Source organism: Martes martes, assembly GCF_963455335.1.
Source record: "Martes martes genome assembly, chromosome: 13".
NCBI classification, from domain to species: Eukaryota; Metazoa; Chordata; class Mammalia; order Carnivora; family Mustelidae; genus Martes; species Martes martes.
The window spans coordinates 90,438,701-90,462,731 of NC_137901.1; the positions used below are offsets into that span (position 1 = coordinate 90,438,701).

General features: G+C 57.3%; 1 protein-coding gene across 1 annotated transcript in view; it reads left to right on the forward strand.

The window, feature by feature from the left end:
- GLT1D1 (glycosyltransferase 1 domain containing 1) overlaps positions 1 to 22,854 on the forward strand; it is an 84,515-nt gene extending 61,661 nt beyond the window's left edge. The window contains exons 9-12 of the mRNA XM_080821222.1: positions 888 to 931; positions 2,061 to 2,181; positions 14,014 to 14,112; positions 22,304 to 22,854. Of these exons, the coding sequence (XP_080677348.1) occupies positions 888 to 931; positions 2,061 to 2,181; positions 14,014 to 14,112; positions 22,304 to 22,465 (426 nt within the window). The 3' untranslated portion in view covers positions 22,466 to 22,854. The remainder of the gene's footprint in view (positions 1 to 887; positions 932 to 2,060; positions 2,182 to 14,013; positions 14,113 to 22,303) is intronic.
- The last annotated feature ends 1,177 nt before the right edge of the window (positions 22,855 to 24,031 follow it).

The window sequence follows — 24,031 nt, forward strand, 5'->3', positions numbered from 1 at the left end:
CGTTAAGGTCTGTAACCCAGTGGTTTTTAGTATGTTCCCACAGTTTTGCAAACATCACTCTAACTCGGGTACACCCACATCCCCCCAGGAGAAACCCCAGACTTGTGACTTGTCAGAGCCACTCCCCAGCGTCTGCACCCCCGGTCCCTGGCAGCCACTTCTCTGCTTCCCTTCTCTTGGGATTTGCTCATTCTGGGCGTCGTGTGCGCTCGGACTCACCTCGCATGTGGTCTTCAGTGACCGGCCGCACGCACGGAACGCCGTGTTCTCTGGGGTCATCGTGCTGGGGACGTGTCAGCGTTTCGCTCCTTCTCGTGACGGATTACATTCCCTGGTGTGGAAGGGAAGGTGTTTGTCCACACGTCAGCTTGATGGACGTGCCCCGGGCTTTAAAGTTGTGCTTCTGGGAAGGTTCCCTGTCAAAGATAAAATTTTAATTTGTCAGATCTTTTGTCTTGGATATGCTGAGGATTCCAGCTCATTCTGCCTCAAAGGTTTTATGACAGAATCCGCCACTGCAATGAATGACGCAGACCCTTCCTTCCACTGGAGTGCCACGTGGCTGGCGGACTGCCCTGTGGCTGGGCCCGCCTTCTGCTTCCAGACCTTGAGTGGGGGGGGGGGGGGCACTGTCCCCGGGGCTGCTGCAGGCTCGTCGGACGTGCCCAACGGCAGACAGGAGGACTCGCACTTTCCTCCGCGCCCCCACCCCAGGGCCCCGGCCCCTCCCCCTCCTATCACGTAGTAGCGCAACTGGGTATTAGTTCCTGTTGGGCTTGGCTTTTTCCTCCCTGAGTTATTGAGTCTGGCTCCGTGGCCATGATAGGCCGTTCTCGTGAGACTCAGGCTCACGAAAGGCTTTTCCTACAATCTCTGTCTCTTTTCAGGTCGACCCAGTGTTCACAAGAGAAGTGAAGGCCAGAGTAAAGAGGTAAGCGGAGCACGCGGACAGCATCCTGCAGGAGAGGAAGCCCAGCGGCCCGTCCCTCAGCCCCATTCCTGTGCTTACGCCACACTCACCGCGCCCAGGCGCTGTTTCCAGCCTCCCCGTGTCACCTCCCGTGGCCCCGGGGGTCCAGGCTCTCCTGCTCCCCCCACCTGACAGGAAGGATGCCGGGCTGGGAGCGTGAGCAGCCCCCTCGGGGGTGGAGATGCCCGCACTCACTCACGCAGGGAAATGCTCTGAAGTTCTAATTTCTAGTTCTAATTTGAAGTTCTAATTTCCACTGATCACTCTGGCAAAAACTAAAAGACCTAAAATATCAAGCATTTGGTGGAACCGAGGGAAACGAGGGTGCGTCTGCCAGCTCGTTCCAGACAGTCCAGACACAGGCTTAAACACACTGGCTAATGCCTCACATGAGAAACCACCAGATGTGGTTGGCCCAGGACCACATCCTTAGGGTGACAGGTGGCCCCAGGGCCCCTGCAGTGCTCTCCCAGTGTTTAGTGGGGGTACAGGAAAGGGTAGGGACCAAAAGGGTCATCTCCCATTTGGGTCAGCCCCCTTTTAGATGGTTTCCCCACGGCCCCCCAGGACGGCCCCTCTGTGTCACCGGCCACGGTCAGCACAGGGGACTGGGAAGTACTGATCTCTCTCCACAGATACGCAGGCGTCTTCAGTGACTCACTTGCAGATAAAACCACACACAGTTAATGTGAGTGTGGAGAGGGTGTTGCACGGACATGCATCAGTGTGTTGCTGGATACAAAACCCAAGACAAAACCTCTGGGCGTTGGGCACCAGGGCGCTTGTCGTAGTCTCCACTGTAGCACTTCTGTTTCTGTTTCTGGTATGTCTGCTACTGTCCAAACATTTGAAACATTTGAAACAAGATTGTGTTACTAGAAAAAGTGGCCAGAACCTACGTTTGACCTGCGGTACCTGGGGGCATGAGTCACAGCAAGGGCGGCTCATCCCGGCGGGGAAGGACGGAGACCCCCCTCCCTACTGTGCCGTCCTAAGGCTGACTTCTCCGTCCGGAGAGTGGCTGTCCTCCCCCGGTCCCCTCCCCACCAGACTCGCAGAGGCAGAAAGCCGTCCCCTGCTGCTGTTTCAGGACGGCCGGGGTGCGCCTGCTCGGAGAGATGCCCCAGGAGGACCTGCACGCGGCCCTGAAGAACTGCTTCGCGGTGGTGAACAGCTCCGTGTCCGAGGGCATGTCCGCCGCCATCCTGGAGGTGAGGCCCCGGCGCGAGCCCCCAACATGGGGCCGGGAAGCGGCAGGCCCTCCCGGTCTCATTTGCAGGGGTGTCCTTGTCCATCAAGGTCTGCGCAGCTCAGAGCCGTGGAAAACAGCCTTTCTTGGGAACCTCCAAAGTAGTTTTTGTTTGTTTGTTTGTTTTATTTAACAGAGAGAGAGATCACAAGTAGGCAGAGAAGCAGGCAGAGCGAGAGGAGGAAGTAGGCTCCCCGCTGAGCAGAGAGCCCGATGCGGGGCTCGATCCCAGGACCCTGAGACCATGACCTGAGCCGAAGTCAGAGGCTTAACCCATTGAGTCACCCAGGCGCCCCTCAAAGTAGTTTTAAAAAAAAAAATATTTAGTTTCTCTTTGCCATTTGTCCTTGCCATCTACAAAATAGAACGAAACAAGGTCACCTCTCTGACCTGCTGAGCATCCTTGATCAGAGGACGCAGCGGTTTTAAGAGATGGGCTAGGAAGCGGGGTGAAGGTGTGTTTGGGCAAGAAGCCCCCTTCGTCATTTTCTGCTCCTCCTTTTCAGTGTGCTCTGTAATCCCGGAATTCAGGGGACGACAAGGGTGGGACTTGTGCATGTGGTGGGGTGTGGGGAGCACCATGGAGCAGGGGTGACAGGTGCACGGGGAGGGGGTGGGCAGGGGCGTGAGGGGAGAGCGGATCCCCCCATCTAGCATTCGACTCCAGAAAGGACTTTTCCCTTTCTCTTGTTTTGTTGCCACATCCTCGCGGGCTGGCCTCCCCTTCAAGAGCGAGCCTAGCACAGGGCGGCCTCCGTTTCCCCGTCCAGAGCAGCGCTCACTCCCGGAGCTCCCGCAGCACGTTCCGGCGCGCGCCGCAGCACGCGGCAGGCGTGCATAAACACTAGTGCGGGACCTGCTCGAGGGCAGGCGGCGCTGGCGCTGGGCCTCCGGGGCTTCGGAGCGGGCTCCACGCGTCCTGTCTCACCAGCTGAGAAATGCCTGCCGACAGCGATGCCGTCCTTCCAGCTACTTGTCACATCCATTCCTCCTCGGGACACGAGCTGAATTGACTGAACTTGCTGCCAAAAGGTGCAGTTTAGGGTCCGCACAGCCCAGCACTTCCCCGGAGCAGCCGAGCAGTAACCTCCCTGCACTGAAGGACCGAGTCACATCCCCCGCCTAGTGTCTCCTCGTGGCGTCCTTTAAAAAAGCACAACGCAAAACCCGAAGCAGCATCGGGGCCCGGGCAGAAGCGCCACATCCAGCCTCGACGCCGGAGTGCGCCGCGCGGACCGTACCCCACTGGTCTTCAGGCGGAGGCGGACCTCGATCCGAGCCGCCGGGTAGCCCCCAGCTCGTCCAGCCGCCCTCCGTCAGTGGAGCTGCGCCCTTCGCTCTTCGTGGCAGCTTCAGAAAGGCACGTTCTCCCTGCCCCGGCCTGGAGCTGGGGCTGAACTGCTCCCTTGTCTGGGAACACGGGTTTTCTGGCTCAAGGTCCGAAGTCGTAGTGAAGCGGAATTCAAGGATGATTTCATCACTGGCGCGTGGCACTGTCCCTGCCGGTGACTTGCTGTCAGATCTCATTTCCTTCAAAGGCAAGGCAGCTGTTGGCAAATCTGTCTTAAATGTTGATGTTGTGCTCCTTTTAAAAACTCCAAAATAACCTTTGGGTTGAGGGTTCTGAATGAAGCTGATTTTAGGGGAGTGGTCCTGGTGCATGTCATTAAGATCCATTCAGATGACCGAAGTGGTTCATCACAGAATGAATGCACATCGCTTTGGAAGGAAGGGATCTTTCGACCTCCCAGAATTAGCTTTGTTTTCTCATGGAAGCATAAAAAAATCTCATTTGCTAAAATACATCTCTCACGGAGAGACTCCAAAAATCAAGCTCGAGCTAGAAGCGGGGGCCGTAGGGCGAATATTCCTACAGCGAATGAGTGGTTTCAAGTTGATGCTTATTATGGAGTTGACTACCCCACCAGAGTGAAACGAAATAGTACAGAAAAGTTTGTTCTTACTGCAGCCCTCCTACTTGGGTTCTCCTCCCCACCCCAGAACACGCACGCATGCGCAGGCTACCCTCCCGGTCCGTTTCTGCTGCCCCGGGAAGGGAGGCCGTATTCTAAAGCCAAGACAAACAAGGCAGTTCTTGGGCTCTTGGCTTCTGGACCCAGACCCGAATGATTGCAGGCGCACTGAGGGGCTCTCCGAGGACAGTTGTGACTCTGTGCCCTTTTGGCCATGGCTAGTTTCAAAGTGTGTCGGCTGTGTGGCCATGCTGTGCCCTTCCCGCTTAAGAAAGTGAGTCGTCACGTGAGAATGGGGTCACTGGCGTTTAGTTCGGGGTGGTGGGGAGGGGCCTGCAGGGAGGTGAAATGTTTTTTTTTTCAAGGCACAAGATGGTCTCGTGCATCCAAGCGTTGCTCCCCAGATGCCCTGGGCATCCACGTTGAGAAACATTCTAACTCGAGCGACGTAAGATCCCAGTGCAGTGCGGTGTGCTGGGGGGACTCTCAGACCCGCCTTGTCCCCATCTGACGGGCAGCTGCCACTGTACTGGACCCGCGCTGGTCAAGGCTGGGAAAACACAAGCTAACCTCTCCACCAGAAAACCCAGAATCCCAGAAATCAGAATTCCTTCCGTAAATACAGGTGACGGGGCCCGCACTTCTGGCCTTGGCGGGGGGAGACCTCGCAGCTGCGTTTGGAGGCAGATGTGTGTGTGGAGGGGAGGCGGCATCTCTGGAATCTTCTGGAAGCTCTGCAGAACATGGGGCACGAGCCACAAAGGTTCTTCTCGAGGTGGAATTGGAGGTTTCCATGCACTGACGACAGGTGGAGAGGCTCCACCAGGAGAAACCGGGGCGCGCGGACTGAACCTGGCGCAGACACCTTTCACTCTTGGACCCCGGAGCCAGGTCTGGACTGCTGCACCCCCGCCCTGCGCCCCAAGAGCCTCGTCTGCGTTCACCAGCAGAAAGCGTGTGCAGGGTGCACGCACCCATCTCCCAACACGGTGGAATACCAGATGCCGCCGCCAGCCGGGTCTTGTCGGGACCGGCTTCACGCCCTCGTCCTGCCCTGGCACCTCGCCTCTTTTCCAGGCAGCTTTTTTCGAAGGAGGTGACATCACCCCTTGAGACAGTGACGTAAGAATCAATCATCGGATGCCTGAGTGCCGTGTCTTGCCGCATGAGAACAGCCTCCCACCCACTTCTTCCTTCTGAAGGCGTGTCCTTGCCCGGCGACAGTCCCGCTCTCGGGAGGGGACTTCAGAGTTCCTTGTCTGTGAGTACATGACACCGGGTGTCCCTTCCGGAGCGTCTGCCCACCCCCACTCCTCCGGGACGCAGAGCCTGGAAACGATCATGGCACTAACACGCCTGCGTGCTCTTTGCTGCCCCCGAGGTGCGCCGGGTGCGCTGGGTCTGGGCTGCGCTCTGGAGACACAGCAGTGAGCGGGACCCAGAGACCTCCTGGTTCCTGGGGAATTTCTGCCCCCGTTTGGGCTGAAAAGGCAACTGGAAACCAGAAGTGAGGAAATCTGTAAATGAACGAAGTAAGCTCTGGGCAAGAAACAAAGGGGGGCGCCTCCGACAGGGTGGGAGGCGAGGCTCCGGTCAGCCTCTGGGGAGGCAGTGCTGGTCAGTGGGGAGTGTAGGCGCAGAGCTGTGTCCCTGCAAGAGCCAAGGGTCTGGGTCCCACCCTCAGAACCTCGCCTGGACATGGGGTCTGCGTTAAGATGGGTCATTAGGTTGGACCCCAAGCACTGTGCCAGGTATGCCGGTAAGAAGAGGGGATTTGGACAGACAGGTGCGCGGAGACAACGGGAGAAGACGGCATCTCCTAACCCTGGGCCGGATCCCTCCCCACGCCCTCAGAAGCAATGGCCCTGAACCTTCTCTCGGACTCCCGGCCTCCAGAACCATGACCTTCTTCGGTTTAAGCCACCGCAGCTGCGGTGCCATTTCCTGAGCACACTCCTGCAGCCAGAGCGTGGCCCTCGAATCTGGCCCTGAACGAGGAGAAAAGCCACCCCCACCAGGATCTGTGGGCAGAGAACCTGCTAGAGGGAACGGCGGGAGCACTACGGAGCCGTCAGAACCAAATCTGTGCCCGCCCTGAGCCTGGCGCTCTGCCTGGTGGTGAGCCACCCTCCTTCCAGGAGCAACGCGGCCTCCGCAGAAAACACTACCAACCCTGCTGCGGTGGCCGTCCCGTAGGAGACACTCGCCACACAGACAACGTGCGTCAGCGACCTCACCTGTCCCCGACAAGGGAGATCTCTAACAAGAGCTATCCCCGGACAGCCAAGACAAGGCACTAAAGAAGGAAAAAGCCACAGGATTCATCACCAGACAGAAAACAAAGACATTTTAGAGATAAGGAAAAACCCATTACTTTAAGTTCTATGACATCACCGCACTTACATGTCACACCTTAATGATTTAGTACCGTAGCAATGAAGTATCCACTCACTGGGCAACGAGATATACTGAAAAACGATGTCTGTGGGCTGCCTTTTATAGATCGTTATTTCGGGCTTTTGTCCCTGACTATAGGACACACTCTGAAGAAATTCAGAGGTCTTCCGCACTGTCTTTTTAAAATGCTTCAAAAATACAACGATTTTACTGAGATGTAACTCACAACATGAGCATACATCCGTTCACTCACTCGAAGCACCAGGTTCATTCAAAGTGTGCGATTCAGGAGTTTCTAGCATATCCCCAAGCTGGGAGCCATCAGCATTATCAATTTCAGGAAATTTTCATCAACCCAGAAGGAACTCCCGGACACATCCTCAGGCACTCGCTGTTTCTCCCCAGCGCCCGCCCCTCCCCCCAGGCCGAACCCGCCCCGAGACAACCACCAGTCTGTGTCCTCCAGACACTTCATATACAGGGAAGCTGAGCACATGGGGGCCTTGGGACCTGCTTCGGGCACCAACTTAATGTTTTCGTGCTGCAGGACGCGTCTGGACCTCATTCCTTTGCTCCTGTGAGCCATGCCGTGCTGCGGACGCACTGCACTCACGGATCTCTCGCCGGTTCGTGCACAGCTGGGCTGGGTCCACTTCCTGCCCGTAATGAGTAACGCTGCTGGGAACAGCTGTGGGCACGTGTCTGGCCACATGGTTCCATTTCTCTTGGGTCCGCATCCAGGAGCAGACTTGCTGGGTCCGTGGGAGCTTGGTGTTTAACCGTTGGAGGAGGAGCCACACCGCCTTCCAGAGCGAGCACACCGTCTCATCGCCCGCCAGCAGGGTGCGGGGGGGGGGGGGGGCTCGAGTTTCCCCACACCCCCCCCCCAGCCGCTACCATCTTCCGGGTGCCACCGTCCTGGGGTGTGCGACGTCGTAGCGCACTGCAGAATTCACTTAACAGTTCTCTAAAGATGGTGTTGAACATCTTTTCAGGTGTTTCTTGCCCTATTTATGTCTTCCTTGAAGAAATATCTTCTCAGATTGCCTTTTTTTTTTTTTAATTTTATTTGTTTATTTGACAGACAGAGATCACAAGCAGGCAGAGAGGCAGACAGAGAGAGAGGAGGAAGCAGGCTCCCTGCTGAGCAGAGAGCCCGATGCGGGGCTCGATCCCAGGACCCTGGGATCATGACCTGAGCCGAAGGCAGAGGCTTTAACCCACGGAGCCACCCAGGCGCCCCACAGATTGCCCATTTTTTAAATCGGGTTGTCTTTCTCATTATTAAGTTGTAAGAGCTCTTTACATATTGTAGGTGTAAGTCCCTGACCAGATAGATGCTTTACAAACCCGCGCTTCAGAACCCACTCTGTGTGTCCATCTTTCCATTTTCTTAATGGTTTTCATTGAAGTTCCAAAGTCTAAGATGTTTTACTAAGGTCAGTGTATCTATTTTCATTGTTGTTGCTGTTGCTTGTGTTTTCGGTGTCATATCTAAGAAAGCTTGCCTGACCAATACTCCTGTATTTTCTTCGGGGGTTTTATGGATTTAGCTCTTACATTGGACTGATGATTCATTTTGAGTTAATTTGTATGGTCCAAGAAAAGTGTTCAAATTTATTTTTATGCTTGTTATGCTGCATTTTTATTTACTTTTTAAATTATATTAAAATTTTATTCCAAATTTTAATATAATTTAAATTTACTTTCTTTCCAGCTTCCTAGTTTCTAAGGGCACCTGTTTTTTATGTGGGATTTTGAGGTTTGAAATGCAACCTAGAGCTCCAGGCAGTGGAGATCAACTCCGTGAATCTTACTGATTCAGGCAGAGAAACCATCAGCAACCTCGATCTTATTTGCTGTGGTGACTGTGCCCAGAAATGAGTCTAAGTTCTTCAGTACCGTCGGTTAATCCTCCCCACACCCTTAATGAAGAGTTTATTCTCATCCTTATTTTACATCAGAGAAAATGGGAAAACATGCGAGAGATTGTACACTGGCTCAAGATCGTACGGCTAGTCCCACAGACCCGTGCCCACCGTGGGGCTCAGAGACCCTGAATCCCACACAGTTGAAGGTCCCTCGCAGCTTCCGACTCCCCCAAAACGTAACTACTAATAGCCTCCTACTGCCCGGAAGCCTTACCAGTAACATAAACAGTCAGGGAACACATGTCTTGTATGTTGTATGTATTATATACTGTATTCTTACCATAAAGAAGCCAGAGAAAGAAAAATGTTATTAAGAAAATCTTAACAAAGAAAAATACATTTACAGTCTTATAGCGTATTTATTAAAAGAAAAATCTTTGTGAAAGTTAAACTCAAAATGGATGAAAGACCTCAACGTGAGGCAGGAATCCATCAAAATCCTAGAGGAGAACACACGCAGTAACCTTTTCGACATTGGCCACAGCAATTTCTTTCCAGATACGTCTCCCAAGGCAAGAGAAACAAAAGCGAAAATGAACTTTTGGGACTTCATCAAGATCAAAAGCTTCTGCACGGCAAAGGAAACAGTTAACAAAACAAAGAGGCAACCCACGGAATGGGAGAAGATACTCACAAATGACAGTACAGATGAAGGGCTGATCTCCAAGATCTATAAGGAAGTCCTCAAACTCAACACCCAAAAAACAGATAATCACGTCAAAAAATGGTTGGAAGACATGAACAGACTCTTCTCCAAAGAAGACATACAAATGGCTAACAGACACATGAAAAAATGTTCATCATCACTAGCCATCAGGGAGATTCAAATCAAAACCACATTGAGATACCACCTTACAGCAGTTAGAATGGCCAAAATCAACAAGACAGTAAACAACGTGTGTTGGAGAGGATGTGGAGAAAGGGGAACCCTCTTACACTATTGGTGGGAATGCAAGTTGGTGCAGCCACTTTGGAAAACAGTGTGGAGATTCCTTAAGAAATTAAAAATAGAGCTTTGCTATGACCCTGCAATTGCACTACTGGGTATTTACCCCAAAGATACAGATGCAGTGAAAAGAAGGGGCATGTGCACCCCAATGTTCATAGCAGCAATGGCCACGGTCGCCAAACTGTGGAAAGAACCAAGATGCCCTTCAACGGACGGATGGATAAGGAAGATGTGGTCTATATATACTATGGAGTGTTATGCCTCCATCAGAAAGGATGAACACCCAACTTTTGTATCAACGTGGACGGGACTGGCAGAGATGATGCTGAGTGAAATAAGTCAAGCAGAGAGAGTCAGTTATCATATGGTTTCACTTACTTGTGGAGCATAAGGAATAACACGGACGACATGGGGAGAAGGAGAGGAGAAGTGAGATGGCGGAAATCGGGCGAACCAGGAGAGACTGTGGACTCTGAGAAACTGAGGGTTTTACCGGGGGGGCGGGGGGGGATGGGTGAGCCTGGTGGTAGGTGTTATGGAGCGCACGTGTTATATGGAGCACTGGGGGTCGTACATAAGCAGTGAATGTTGGACACTACATCAAAAACTACTGATGTACTGCATGGTGACTAACGTAACACGATTTTAAAAAATCTAAGTGTAAGTGGACTCAGAATCCAAATCCCTGTTCTTCGGGGGTCAGCTGTGTGTAAAAGAACGCGGATTCAGACCCAGGCAGAAGAGCGTCAGCGCATGCACTTTGAGAAAATTATTATTGTTTTGGTTTTTAAATGTTTAAAACCCAGAGAAGAACTGAAAGTACAGTACAGTGAGCAGCCACACACCCCTCACCCCTCACCTACGCTCACCTCTGTGCCCCATGTCCCCCACCGCCTCTCTCTCTGTCTCTCTCACACACACACACTCGTAGGAAACCTCCAGTTTAAGTCCTGCCACCCGGACGCTTCCCTATTCTCTGTTCCACATTTATATCCCCTTTTCCCACAGCCATACCCCAGTGTCCAAATACGTGGTCAGAAAACACACTTTGCGTGATTTCGGTCTTTCTGAACGTGCTCGTATTTCTTTGCGTTCAGCGTCTGACACGTCCTGGAGAGGGAACCACGTGTACTGGGGAGGAGTGTGTCTGCCGCGGCCGCTGGGGGTGTCCGGTACACGTCGGGTTAAGTGGGTTGGTGCTGTTCCGGGCTTCTGGCTGACAGTTGTCTGTCCTGTCGTTCTATCAGTTATTGGGGGGGGGGTGGTCAAGATATCTAATTATTATGATTAAATTGCCTATTTCTCCTCTCAGTTCTGTCAGTTTTTGGTTCAGGTGAACGGGGCTCTGTCCTCAGGCGTGTGCACACGTTGTAACTTTCAGGTGTTCCTGATGTGTGGATCCTTTTCTCATTGAGATGTCCCCTTTGTCTCCAGGAACAGGTCTTGTCTCCCAGGCCATTTGGTCATGTTAATGTCGCCAGGGAAGCTCTGTGGTTTCTGTTCACAGGTGCATTTTCTCATCCCTTTACTTTCCAACTTTGGTGTCTTTGAATCCAAAGTGTTTCTCTTGGGGGCGGTGAACACGGCTAAGTCTTGCTGTTGTCGCCCAGCCGGACGACTTCGGTCCTCTGAGTGTGTTCTAGTGCGTTCGATCGGATGTAGGAACTGCCGGGGTCCGATTCCGCGACTTCCCCGTGTGCTGCTGGAGTCTGTCTGCTGCTGTCTTCTCCAGGGTTTTCACGGAGGTTGAGACGTGAGGTCGGCCTGCGGCTTCTCTTCCCGGGCCGTCTGTCCCGCACTTTGATGCGGCTGGGGGACTCATCTCATGACACTTACTTGGGACGTTTCTTTCTTCTTCTGTGACCTGGAACCGCTCCTGCAGCCCAGGGACGAAGCGGTTCGAGGACTTCGCAGAACGGCCACACCATCTGAGACGGTCCTTTAGTTGCGCGTAGTTTCCGCGATAACTTTCCCGTTTACACCTGCATGTTGCGCTGTTTCAGCTCTTCCGCTGCCGCCGCGGTCGGTGAGGGGAGAAGCGTTCTTCCCGGGCACTGCCCGCTCCGGCCGGGTGTGCGGCTCACGCGGGACGATTGCCGGAGGCACCCGCCTATGATTCCGCGATTCCTCGGGGTCCCAGTGGCCCGCGCCCCCTGCCGCTGCCTGCTTGTGCCTTCTCCTTGCTTGTGAAGGAGCCGCTGGCGGCTTCGTTATTTCACTGATTTTTTTTTCTTCCGGAGAAGAGCCACTGGGTTTATCAGCTGCGCTGCTCTTGCTGTCCATGTCAGTAACTGCGTGTGTGGGACGCCGTCCTCCTCGTCCGGCCAGATTTCCTTCTCATGGCCTTTGGCTTCAAGCGAGCCCCCCCTCCCCCGGGCAATACCAACTCACTGGCCCCTCTGCCAGCTGCTCCCGTCAGCCCAGCCTCCTGTGTCCTGCCGTTTGCAGGCTGAGAACAAACTTCTGTCCAGTGAGTGACAACGAAGGGACAGTTCTCAGTGGGGCGCAGCCTTCCACGCAGGGTGGGCGCTCGGCGAGCCCTGGTCGAGGGGATACACCAGTGAGTGTACGCGCCAGGAGGGGCGAGGACAAGATCTCTTTTTTGCCCGAGACCGGGATTTAAACTCCGTTCTCTCTCAGGAGCGGCTGGTCCTGTGCTACTTTCGTCGTCAGTTCCATAAATCTGCCTTTGTCCATCTCTCCATCTCCATCGTACACGGCTCCTCTCGATTCTGTGTCTGCCACGGATGTTTCACAGATACTGACACTGATCTCAAATCAGGATAAACGTACCTTCTGAGTATGAAGATGCTGCGGGGCCGCCTGGAGCAGGAGCAGTGTGACGTGTCAATCACCCTCTTTCTGAGCTCTGATCTGACAGGAGACCCTGGGTGACAGCATGGTCTCAAAGGTCTCGCCCATGTGAGGAGGAGGCAGTGACTTGACAAACGTCTAGAAATGAAATCACAGTGTGTTGTGCTAGTTTAATGAGCCAGCGACCCGCACTATGACAAGTGCAGAGACAAGCCGTGTGACTCAGCATCACTCGCTGTGATCATGATACGACCTCGCACTGATGTCGCGGATGTGCTAGTCGGCTTACACCCCAAACCACACGGTGGTATCTGTGCAGAATGACATCGGACTCTTTCACGTGCTGTAGAGAGGACAGTTTAGTCCCCCATGCAACCAAGACCCAGGGAGACATCCAGAGCCTCGTCCGCAGGCTTGCTACCTCAGCGGTTCCTGGGCTGCACTGCAGAATGGGGGAGGAACCTTCAGGAAAGCCCAGTCGTGGGGCAGAGCAGGGTGGGCTGCGATGGGCTGGGGGGTCACCGTTCCTCTTCACTCCAGGTGACGGCCCTGCAGTCTGAGGGTGACACGCACTGTGTGGGCCCAGAGCAAAGACAGTGAGAGCAAGATCTTCACTGAGACCAAGGCCTCTCGATCCCGGGCCCTGTGCTGTCTCCCAGGCCGCCAGACGGGCCTGCGGCGGGTCAGAACCCCGGGCCCGCCCAGGGGTCGGAAGCCCTTGGGACTGTGGTGCTGGGATGCGGCCACTCCCGTTACTGCTCTCCTGTGCCGCGCGGTGCCTCCTTCCTGAGTGTCGTGACCATCGAAGACCCTAGACGGGACACTACAGAAGGACGGCGGAAACCTGGCTTGGAGACCAGCTGCACTTGGGTAACTTCACGTTTCTGAAGATCAAACGTCACCCCTTTGTTACCAAATGTTTATGACATGAAAAGAGATGCCACAGACACAGAGCATCTAAAACATACTTTTGTGGAGTAAAAGCCACATTATCGGTTTGCTGTTGACGCCAACCCATCCTGCCCGTGGATGCCAAGTTGCAAAGGGATGTCCCTCTCACGTGCTGAAGGGCTCCTGCCCTACGGGGGTGAGTGGGCTCAGATCTAAGCAGCCCCAGGAGGCTCAATGTCGGAAGCTCCCAGAACCATAGGAGGAGAACCGGGGACGCTGCCCGGCCGGGGAGATGAGGCCAACTCTGCCCACTGAGCTCTCGGGCACCTTCCAAGGCCTCGATGCTAGTCTGTGCGGGGTCACAGACGCCGCGTGCCAATCCCAGACCTTGGGGGTGGAAAGCCTGCTCAGTGCACAATCGGGATGACAAATCGTGTTCCCTCTCACTCTGGTCTGCGTGCCAGAGAGACGTGCCAGGCCTCCGGCACCGTTCCCGCGGCTTGTGCTGGGGGCACATGACTCACTGGGAGAGTAATGAGGATAATTAAGGTTGTGCTCTCCAGACTGTCACTGCACAAGTGTCAAACGAACGCTGCGGGGGAGGGGGGGGTTCTTCGTGACACCGCGGTAATTATGTCAAAGTCTTGAGGGATAGAGCTTTCCAGAACCTACAACAGTAAGTTATCACAGTGCAGGACGTACCGTGCCAGCGGAACGTTTCGATCAGGTGAGGTGCCGGAGGCCTGGCGGGCACAGACGCTATTGCCCCCACGCGGGCTTGTCCGCCGGGCACGGTCTTAATCACGGCTGCCCACCTGTCTTCCCTCTCCCGCCCTCAGGCCATGGACCTGGAAGTGCCGGTGCTGGCCCGGAACATCCCCGGGAACGCGGCGGTGGTGAAGCACGAGGTCACAGGGCTGCTGTTTTCAGACCCTCAGGTAAGGAGGCATTTGTCCGGGACGGTTTTCGTCGGCATTTCCCTCGGACAGTCCGGGGCTCCCATCTTTCTGCCAGTGCCCCGTGCCCCCTCCCCGTGGCGGGAGCCCTGCATGCAGCGTGTGGCCTCTGTGGCCCCGGGGGCAGCCGCGTGATTCAGAAAACCCTGGAACAGAGACCCAAACCCAAGACCTACTCCTGTCCCTGGTCCTGCCTCTGACGAGCGGCGCGGCCCTGAGCCCATCAGGCCCCCTGATGCTTGGATTTCTGGTGTCCAGGCGGGTGCTCTTCAGACAGAATCGTAGATTTCTAGAACACCTACTGGTTTTCAGCAAGATGTCCATGTATCTGATCGTTGTAATGCCTCAAAGCAGCATACGCAACGAGCCGGCACTTTATTTGAAAATAACACATGGGACAGTGCAGCTGGGAACGGACATGGCCGGGGCATGGGGGGGGGGGGGAGGACCTCCAGGAAGTGTGTGAAGGGGTCTGGAGTGCGCCCATGGGTGTCTGCCCGCAGTTGGGCCCTGGGGACTGCCTGCAGGACATGTGGCCTGGCCTGGGTATCCAAGCTGTTTTTTCCAGGACAAGCGGAGCTCATGATCCCTGCTGCCCCCTGGAGGGGTGCCGGGGGCAGGCGGAGGGACACATGGGGCTGAGTGTGTTCCCGGCGCGGCCAGAGCTCCAGTGGGCTGTCCCCGCGGGAGAGGCACGGCCTCAGTCACGCCCGGTGTCCCCGGCAGGAGATAATGCCTTAGGCCTGAGTTTTGTCCTTTGATTCTTTAAAACTTAGGTTCTGCCGGCGTGTTCATGAGAGCACGTGTTATATTCAGGAGCGTGGGGATTTACACGCAAAAATTAGAGTCAACTCAGCTATTAGAAAATTCAGTTTTCAGATTTCCTCTGGCAGATGCTTAATCCGAGACAGCTTTCCCTCTCCCTTGCCCCAACCATGCTCCGCTCTCTTCCCTGTGGCCCCGGGGAGGCCGATGCAGCAGCCGCAGAGCCCGGGGCTCCCGCGTGACTGTCCGGCCAAAGGCATCCCGGCCGCTAACGCCTTCCCTCTCAGCAGCGGCGCCTGCGGCCGGAGCGGTGTCGGGACGGGGACAGCTGACGGCAGTTACCTGTCGCTTCTCCAGACCACGGCTCACTGCCTTCTACCCCATCCTGGAACTCTGGCAGGCAACACCAGCCAAGCTTGTGGGTCAGGCAGTTGTGCCTCCGCCCCGGCAAGGTCATTTCACTGTCCTCTCCGCGAACCGCCGGCGGCTTGTTTCGGAGCTCTAACTTCGGCAGGGAGTCCGAGCACGAGGACAGCACGTGCTTCCGGCAGGGACTCCCTCTGACACTTGCCCATGAGCGTCCCCTCCCCCCCAACAGGGTTATGTCCCCCGGCTCCCAGACACAGCGCCAGGCACACAAAGGACTTGTTTTCATTCTACAACGTTAACGTTGGTGTCACAAAGGATTTTAAAAAAAGGACACTTCGGGTCTCACGCCGGGGGAGGCCGCGGGCTGTGTTAACACACTTTGAAAAGCCTGCTAGACGGGGCCGTCACACACGGCTTTGTTTTGTCTTCCTTACGGCAGCCACCAGACTCGACCAAGCGCAGGTGCGAGCCTGCTTCCAAAACAGACACATTTTAAATAAGGCGGCAACCGTGGCGGGAGTCCGCGCAGCCCGGGCTCAGCGGCATGAACCGCCGGCCGGCTGCGGAGTGTGAAAGGGTTTTTTCCAATCCGCATCCAAATACAGATCAGAAGCGGCATTTAACTTGGTAAGGGGGGACTCGCGTGCGGACTGCGGCCGCGCAGGGGGACCCGGGCGTGTCGGCCGGGAACGCGGCCGCAGTCCGAGCGGCATCTGGACTCGCTCGGCGGGCGCGCGCTGTCCCTGACGGACGTGACAGAGACGACCAGGCAGTAGCCGATCGCTCACACATACCAGACCCCCCTCACCTGCCCTTCGAAACAGTAAACAAACCGCACACGGGCTTTGCTTGAACGACATCAGTGGTTGTCAAAGGGCAGCCCTTCTCGTTTATTTTGTGAACGTCTGTATGGAACTAAACCAACAGCCGCAAGGGAAACCTGACCTCTCCCCCGAGAGCGCAGCCTGTGTTCTGCGGCGGTCCCCGTCTGAGCCCTCGCTCCCCGTCTCCCCTCCCCCATGCCTGTGGCACCCCGCGGCCCCGTCTCCACACCCCGTGACAGCCTCTGCACCACGGGCTGCGGTCAGGGGACAGCCTGCCGCTCACGTGCGGCGTCCTGAGCACCCACGCCTTCTGGCCGTCGGGGTCAAGTGCACGGTCCAGCTAGCTGTGTGCGCGGGCGCCGTCTCCCCAGGGGCCCCAGCGGCTTCCGCGTCTGGCGGCGGAACGTGGAAGATGAGGGTCAATCCCATCAAGGCCTCGGCAAGCCCCGACAGCGGGAGCGAGGTTTTGAGGGAAGAAGGTGTTGCTGTGGGGGGTGGGGGCGGGGGGAGAAGAGAGAAGAAGCAGGTGTGGACGAGGCTCCCACAAGGCCAGGTGGCTCGTGCTCTCACATTAGGCCTGCAGGGCAGACCACACGCCCCTGGTGAGCGAGGGGCCCAGACAGTGCCCACCGCCAGCCACCCTGCGCCCACAGGCCCAAGTCACGGTACTTGTCGTGTTTGAACACAGGCTGGAATTCCCAAATTATAACTGGATTTTACCCATTTGTGAATGTTGACAATTCTGTCGGCTGTTAGCTTAAACACCCATGGGCCTAGCCAGCTATCCGGGGAGAGCTGCAGGGCGGCTGGCCGTTAGACGTCTGCTCTAGATGAGGGCTCTTCCCTCTGTGAGCAAGTGAGGGATAGGACCGTCACCCGAAGCAGTGACATTCCCAGCGAGGTCCTGTCCAAGGCGGCACATTTCTAGCTTGGGACCAGGCCTTGCCCTCCAGACACAAGAGAAGGTTAGGGGTCCTCGGGTGTCTCGGGTTAGGGGTCCTCGGGTGTCTCAGGAGTGGAGGGACTCACCAGCCAGAAAGAAGAGTCTGGGCTTCAAGTGACAGGACAAGAATGATGGGTTCTGTCCGTCCCTGTACGACGAGGCAGGGAGCCAGATCCCGCCATACGGCAGGTGAGGTAGAGAGAACTTTCCCTGCGGCCCTGCCACATGGCAGGCACTGAGTGAGGCCCTGGAGGCAGAAGCTGGGAGGGCAAGGGTCCAGGCTGTGAGGGGTTTATGGTCCAGGCAGGGTGGTCCTGAGACAGGGCACCACAGCCTCTTCCCGCCCTCAGCACCGTGGGTAGCACCCCCGGTTGGACGTGGTAGGGATCGACTCCCGGGCCTCTCACAGGTTCTGCCCGGCAAGGGAGAGGCCAGCCTCGAAGGACGAGGTGCCCCACAGGGAAGGGTCCTGGCGGTGGCAGAGCCCCACACACGGGAGCCGGGGTGTTGGCAAGCCGCAGGGGAGCCGGAGGGGTGCGGCGCGCGGGGGTGCAGGGAACGGCGGAAACAGACAAGAACCGCGGGGCCTGGCACACAGGAGCGCGGTGGGCACAGAGATGACACGGCCCCATGGTCTCCGTCTCCTGGCGGCGGGCTCTGATTTTTTACTGTCCACGTGGTTTTTACAGAAAAATCGACAACATAAAAATTAAACAAGAAACTTTCATCATTAGCCACTTGGAGACAACCTATTTTTGCAGGACACATGCACGTGGGACACATCCCCGTCCCCGTCCCCGTCTGGACTTGCCACTCCATAGCCGCTTGGCCTCACGGCGCGTGGTGAGCGGCCCTCAGCCGAGGCCGCGGGTGGTGAACCCATCCCCGCTCCTGTTCCCACGGATGCAGAGACCGTGTGCTTTTTCCGGGTGCAACTGCACGTCGGGTGCAGAAGGTGCTCCTCGGAGCAGGTGGTTGCTGGAGCAGGGACGACACGCGGACCCCGACAGCTGGGCTGCTTGCCATTCAGGGGCTCCTGCTTGTCGGGGCCATTCCCGGAGCCGGCGTCCAAGAGAGCCACGGCCGTGAGCTGTGGCCACGTGAAGGCATGGCTGGTGGCTGAGGTCTGAGGGAGGGAGAGCTGCGCTGGCTACGAACAGGGCAGTGTGTGGACATTCATGTGGACCAGGACGGCGGCCACCAGCCCAGAGTGATCGCCCCCTGCTCCCCCGAGGGTTTGTGGGCCGAGGTGGCCGAGTCCAGCCTCAGCGGGACAGAGAATCAGGAGCCTTTGTAGGGGCTGGAGGTGGCCTTCACCCCCAGGTCCGCCGCCCACAGCCCGCTCCCCTGGAGGACCTCTGCCGGTGAGCCTCACGCCCACCCCGTGTCCCCGAGGCAGAGCCGGGATGACTTCATGGCAGATTTACCGCCACATGTCTTAAGGGCCCTGCTCATTCCCTCTGAGCCGGCTGTGGTCACTGTTGCCCCCGGAACCTCCTCCGGGCCAGTGCTCCCCTCGTGGCATTCCCTCTCGTTCTGGTCTTCACTTGCCGAGACCGGAGGAGGGGGACACAGGTCCGGGGCCGGATGGTCTGAGTGCAGTCCCGTCGTGGACGCCGACCGCCTACGTGTGGCCCTGGGCGCGGCCCCCAAACCCCCCTCTGCTCCTGTTACTCTGTCGAGGAGTCTTGGGGACACCCAGAGTCCCAAGCCCTTTCTGCGTTTCCAAAATCCAAAAAGTACCTGAAAAGCAATTTGATTTTTTGGGAATTCGATGCCAAAACTCACTTGGCAGCAAAGTCCTCTCTGAGCTGATGCGAAGCTATTTGTGGCTTTGTTTGTCCTGTTTGTTGGTACGCGTTGATTTACAGACTGTGGCGCGTTGCGTATGGGACGCCACCGGAGCCACCGCGGGGCATACGGTCACGAGAGCGGGCCTGAGCCCCATCGTCGCGGCCCCCATCCTGGATTCCGAACGGGAAGCACACGACGGATGCCGCCTGCTGCTGTGGATGTGAGGCCCCTCCCGACCCCACTGGTGGCTCCGGGCCGAGGCCAGCTGTCCTCAGCAGAGCGCAGCGCGGGAGCGGGCTCACGCCTCACCGGAGACTCTCGGTCCTCGACCCAGTGGGAGCGTAAGAGGATGAACGTTCCCATCACGTGGCTCAGAGCTGTGGACTGCCCTGTCCCCAGCAGCCCCAGGCAGGGGTTGGGACACGCGCCCAGGCATCCAGCGTGCTGCTCCTGGGGCTCCCCGGGTTCAGAGACCTGGTCTACGGGGTGACTGGTTGGGCGCAAGCCAGGTGCTGTTTGCAAAACGGCCTGAGCTTTAGGCCTGTTGAACTCAGTATCCTCGCCCGAAGCTCCGTTTCTGTGCAGTCGATTTTAGCGTCTCTGCAAAGAAGCCCATGGGGCTCCCAGAAAGAGGCCGGGATGGAACACTTCTCTGAACCATGTCCGGGGTGTGGCCTGCAGGGCTGTGTGCCTCCCACGAGAGCCCCCTGCCCCGTGGCGTGGGGGAGGCGGTGTGATGACAAGGATCCCTACAGGAGTCTGAACATCAGATCTGTCAAACGGACCCCGCTTCTCATTCCCTGGACCTTGGCGGTGCCTCCACGAAAGAAGGCCGGTCCGAGTGATTTAGGGGAAAGGTAACTAAGCGTGGGTTAGGGCCTGGGCCTAGAGGCAAGGCAGGCCCCATCTGCCAGGGGAGCCGGAGACTCAGGGACTCAGCAGCGGCGACCTACTCAATGTTTTTAATGTGTTTTAATGTCAGAGACGTGTGGCCCGAGCCAGGCCTGCACGTCTGCGGTCCTGGGGCCGATCCGGGTGGGCCACGGGCGCGTCTCCGTGTGCACGGCACGCACGGAGATATGCAAGGTTTAGGCCTCTCTTGAAGAGCACAGAGGATGTGGCGTGAAGTCCGCGCCCGCAGTTGCCGTGGCGCAGGTGGGCGCTCGGTTCTGGGTGCTGAGAACAGCGTGGAGACAGACCTCTGAGCTCCCGGGCATGGGGTTCCCACACTTGGCTCCATGGACATCCCGTCGGACACCTTACAACTCACTCTCCTGAGTGATTTCCAAGTTCAGGTGCCGCAGGAGCCCTTGACGAGCACCCCTCCCCTCCAGGAAGTATTTGGCAATCGGCTGGCCAGTTTTCTGGCAAGTTCTACAGCCAGAAGTTCAGAATCCCAGGTGAACGGACTCGCGCCTTTCTTTCCTGGGGGCTCTGCTGGAGAGCCTCCTGCCTCGTGGGCCGGGCGGGTCCTGGCGGGTGTCCGTGTCCCCACGCTCTCACCGTCAGCGGGCAGCCCGAGCCTCAGAGCAGGAGTGGGAGCGGAGAAGCCACGGAGCTGTGCTTGGAGGTCAGACCCGTCACCTCCGAAGTGGTCTGTGGGTCGAGCACAGGTTCACAAGCCGGAGAAGCAGACTGCAGCCCGCACGTGGGGACGAGGACATGCGGTCTGCCCCGGCAAGCACACGGCTATCTGTCCCCTCTCATGTCTCCAAGTGCACGTGCTGCTCGGCAGGCACACAGGAGCCGGCTCAGCCCGGACGAGGGCAGTCCTCGACTCACGAGGCAGGTTCCCTCTGCTTGTCCCGATGCTCTGCTTCGCTCTTGTCCTCCGGCCACTCACACGGGGCTCCCTGCTCGCCAGCCGGGCTGCATTGTCTCCCCGGCCCCAGGGGCTCTCGCTCTGTGTCAGTCCGGGTTTCTGTCGGGTCTTCCGCGCGGAGAGGAAACCGTGCACTTGCTCATGTCCTATCCGTAGAAGCTGCGTCATTCAGGCTCAGCTATAAAACGGCCAAACGTTCTGTCTAGACATTCTAACAGCCAGTCTGTGTGCCGATAAATCCAAGAAGGGACCAGTGTCGTCTAGCAATAGACCAGGTGTAAGCCTGGCAAATGACTTCTGTAAGAACGTTGTTGTTCGACTGGGAGGTGGGAAGAAGTATGTTACATTTTTATCATAAGAGAACTAAAGAGTGGAAACATAATGCATAAAAATGTGAACTCCACTCTATCATAAATATTGCTATTTATATTGTTAGCTATGAAGAGCGTTCAACGTTTAATTCGTGGTAATTTTGAGAGTATGTGGGCATTCCTTTCACACAGCAGAGCACGGGATGTTAATCCCAGGCCCGGCTGTCTTGCTGGAGTTTGCCCGGGCTTCCGGGAGTCCTGGGGACAGGGATGGCAAAGTCTGTGCCAGGCCACGCCCAGGCCCTCTGTACCAACGTAGTCTGTCCTGCTGACACACCGTGGAGCAGGTGCTGCCACTGTCCCTTAGTTACAGATGAGGAAACAGAGGCACAGGGAGGTTAAGGAATGTCCCCAAGGTCACCCGCCTGAAGATAGTGAGTGAGGTCACATGTAGACCTCCGGGCTCACGAACTCTGCTCTTGACTTCGTGCTCATATACTCGGTACTCCGGAACAATCAAAATAACCCTAATTCTGATTACGGAGGGCTGTGACCCCAGAAGCTGGGCCTCAGGACCGCCCCGGTGCTGGTGGCGGCATCTGTGGCATCTGTAGACCGCGCCCGTCAGCAGACGGGCCGCCTGAAGCTAAGCGACAGAAGGGAAAGCCAGAAAACTGAGGACCGTCGAGTCCCGTCTCCCTCTTTCTCCTGGGGGAGTCTGAGGAACGGCCGGGCTGACCCGTCAGGGGCCCCCGACCCTGAGGAGATGGTCCCTGTGGGGCTCAGTTAACTCGCTGGCCCAAAGCCGCAGCTCCCTCGCGTCTCGCAGAAGGATTCGAGCCAGCTCGGCCTCTGAGCCGGGCACTCTTCGCCGAGGCAGAGCATCTGAAGACACGCTCCGTGCCCAGGAACGGGGAGCCCCAGCACGGTGGGGAGCCCCAGCACGGGGGCAGCAGCGTGAGGTGTGGGGCTCGGAGCCTGGAGTCGGACCCAGGGGACACTGAGGGGAGAAACAGCGGATTTAAGGGTCCCTGTGAAAGAAAGAAATAGCAGCTCTGGGGAACGCAGGGGAGAGATGGGGAGGTAGAGGTGACGGCTCCGAGCTCCCCCCGCGGACAGCCATCCTGACACACGTGTGTGCATGCGTGCGCGTCGGGGGGTTTGTGTGGTTTCTCGCTCAGCCCGTGTCTGCATGAGCTCTCCTGCCCCCTCGGGCCTCGTCCCCGGAGCCGGGCGGCGGCCAAGGGAGAGGCTGGGAGCTGACACGGGCACAGGCGTTTGGACACCCCTGCAAATCCCCCTTCGCCCACTCTTTACACCCATTTCTCCTCCCCCTCCTTTGCAGGAGTTTGCTCAGCTGGCGAAGAGACTGGTTCGTGATCCCGCACTAGAAAAAGAAATTGTGGCCAACGGCAGGGAGTATGTGAGGAGGTATCACTCGTGGCAGGCGGAAAGAGACACCTATCAGCACCTCGTCCGGACCCTGGAGGCGGGCGTTGGGGAGTAAGGGCGCCCTCCTGTGGCCGCATCGCCAATGCCCAGCCCTGGGTGGATACCAGAGACGGAGTCCTGGGCCAGCGGCTCCAGTCCGGTCCACGTCAAGCCAGTTCAATGGAACCATCAAGAAACAATGCCAGTTGTAAGACAGAACCTCATCCAAAACCTGTCTGGGCTTCCAGAGAACATCCGGACGTTTCTAGCATATCAGGTCCCTGGCAGTGGAGGGCCGGGCAGGGGGAGGCAGGCAGAGGGGGCATCAGCCGCTACGGGACTCAGGGCCAAACGCCGCCGCACAGACCCGTCCCCCATGCCTCCTCATGCCCTGTAACTCACTGTGCAAAGCCAGCAGCCAAAATCAGTGTGCACAGAATAAAGCGTGTCGCCTTCCGCCCCGGACACAGCCGCTGTGCGTTCCTGATGGGAGCCGCGTCCGCAAGAAACCGCCCACCACCCTGTCCTGTCCCAGCCCCAGACCCGGGTACTGACGCTCGAGCCTCTCCCGAAGGGGGGTTTGTGCATAGTCCTCACTTCGGTGCCCAGTGTGGACGTGAAGCCGTGCGTGTCTGCAAGCGCTGTAGACGGCTCCAGTCCCAGACTCACTGAACCTCGTGTTCAAACACTTTGTGTATCGGTTTCAGTTCCCCGGATGAATGCAGGTTTGAATGATCCAGGAGTAAATCTCCAGAGAGAACCAAGATACCATGACCCTTGAATATGGGGGGGGGGGGGGTGAGGGGGCGGGTAATGCACACATCGGGGTGCTGTGTTATGCGGCAAAGAGGCGCGGCTTCCCCTTGGCCCAGCTGCATGGCAGGTCAGCCCCCCTCCCCGCCCCACCGTCCCGAGGGGGCAGAATGCCCAGGCCTGCTGGGTGGGCAGCTTCGCCCGGATGCTCAGCTCCACGGAGCAGACCATGGGGGCTCCAGTGGCGGCCGGTGCTCTGGGGCCGAACCCGCCGGCCTGTCACTGACCCACAGCTCTCGACGGTGTCGGGAGGGCTGCCGTCTTCCTCTTACTTTCCCAGTGAACACACAGTGTGCTCTTCCTCCCACCCCGGCTCCTTTTTCCTTGTGTCTCTCCACGCCCCCCCTACGTCCCCTTCCTGACCCACGATCCTCTTGGAACGTCAGGGGGGCTGTGTGGGGATGACACACGAGAGGCCTCCCCACCCAAAGTCCTGGTGCCCGGGGCGCGTTCCTGCCCGGTCAATCAGATCTCGGGGCTGGAGGCACCCCGGCCTGAAGCCTTCCAGCGACCTGACAGGCCGCCAAGACCGACACAAGGACAGCTACTGCCTCAAAGGGTCCATCTGGAGAGGGACCAGAATTCCGCAGGAAACAGACATCGGAGAAGAGGCTGCACGACAGCTTTGTATTGAAAAGTGAATCCGAAGGGGAAGACGGGCTAAACTCGCCTGATGTCTAACACGACTGATGTACGCCAGCAGAACTGAAACTCTAAGTGCAGGGCCAAGAAATCGTTCCCACCAACACGCAAACGACAAGCAAGACCACGCCCAGCACTCGGCCAGGGCTCCCCAGAGCTTCTCCTCCTGGTCTGCAGCGTCTGTCCC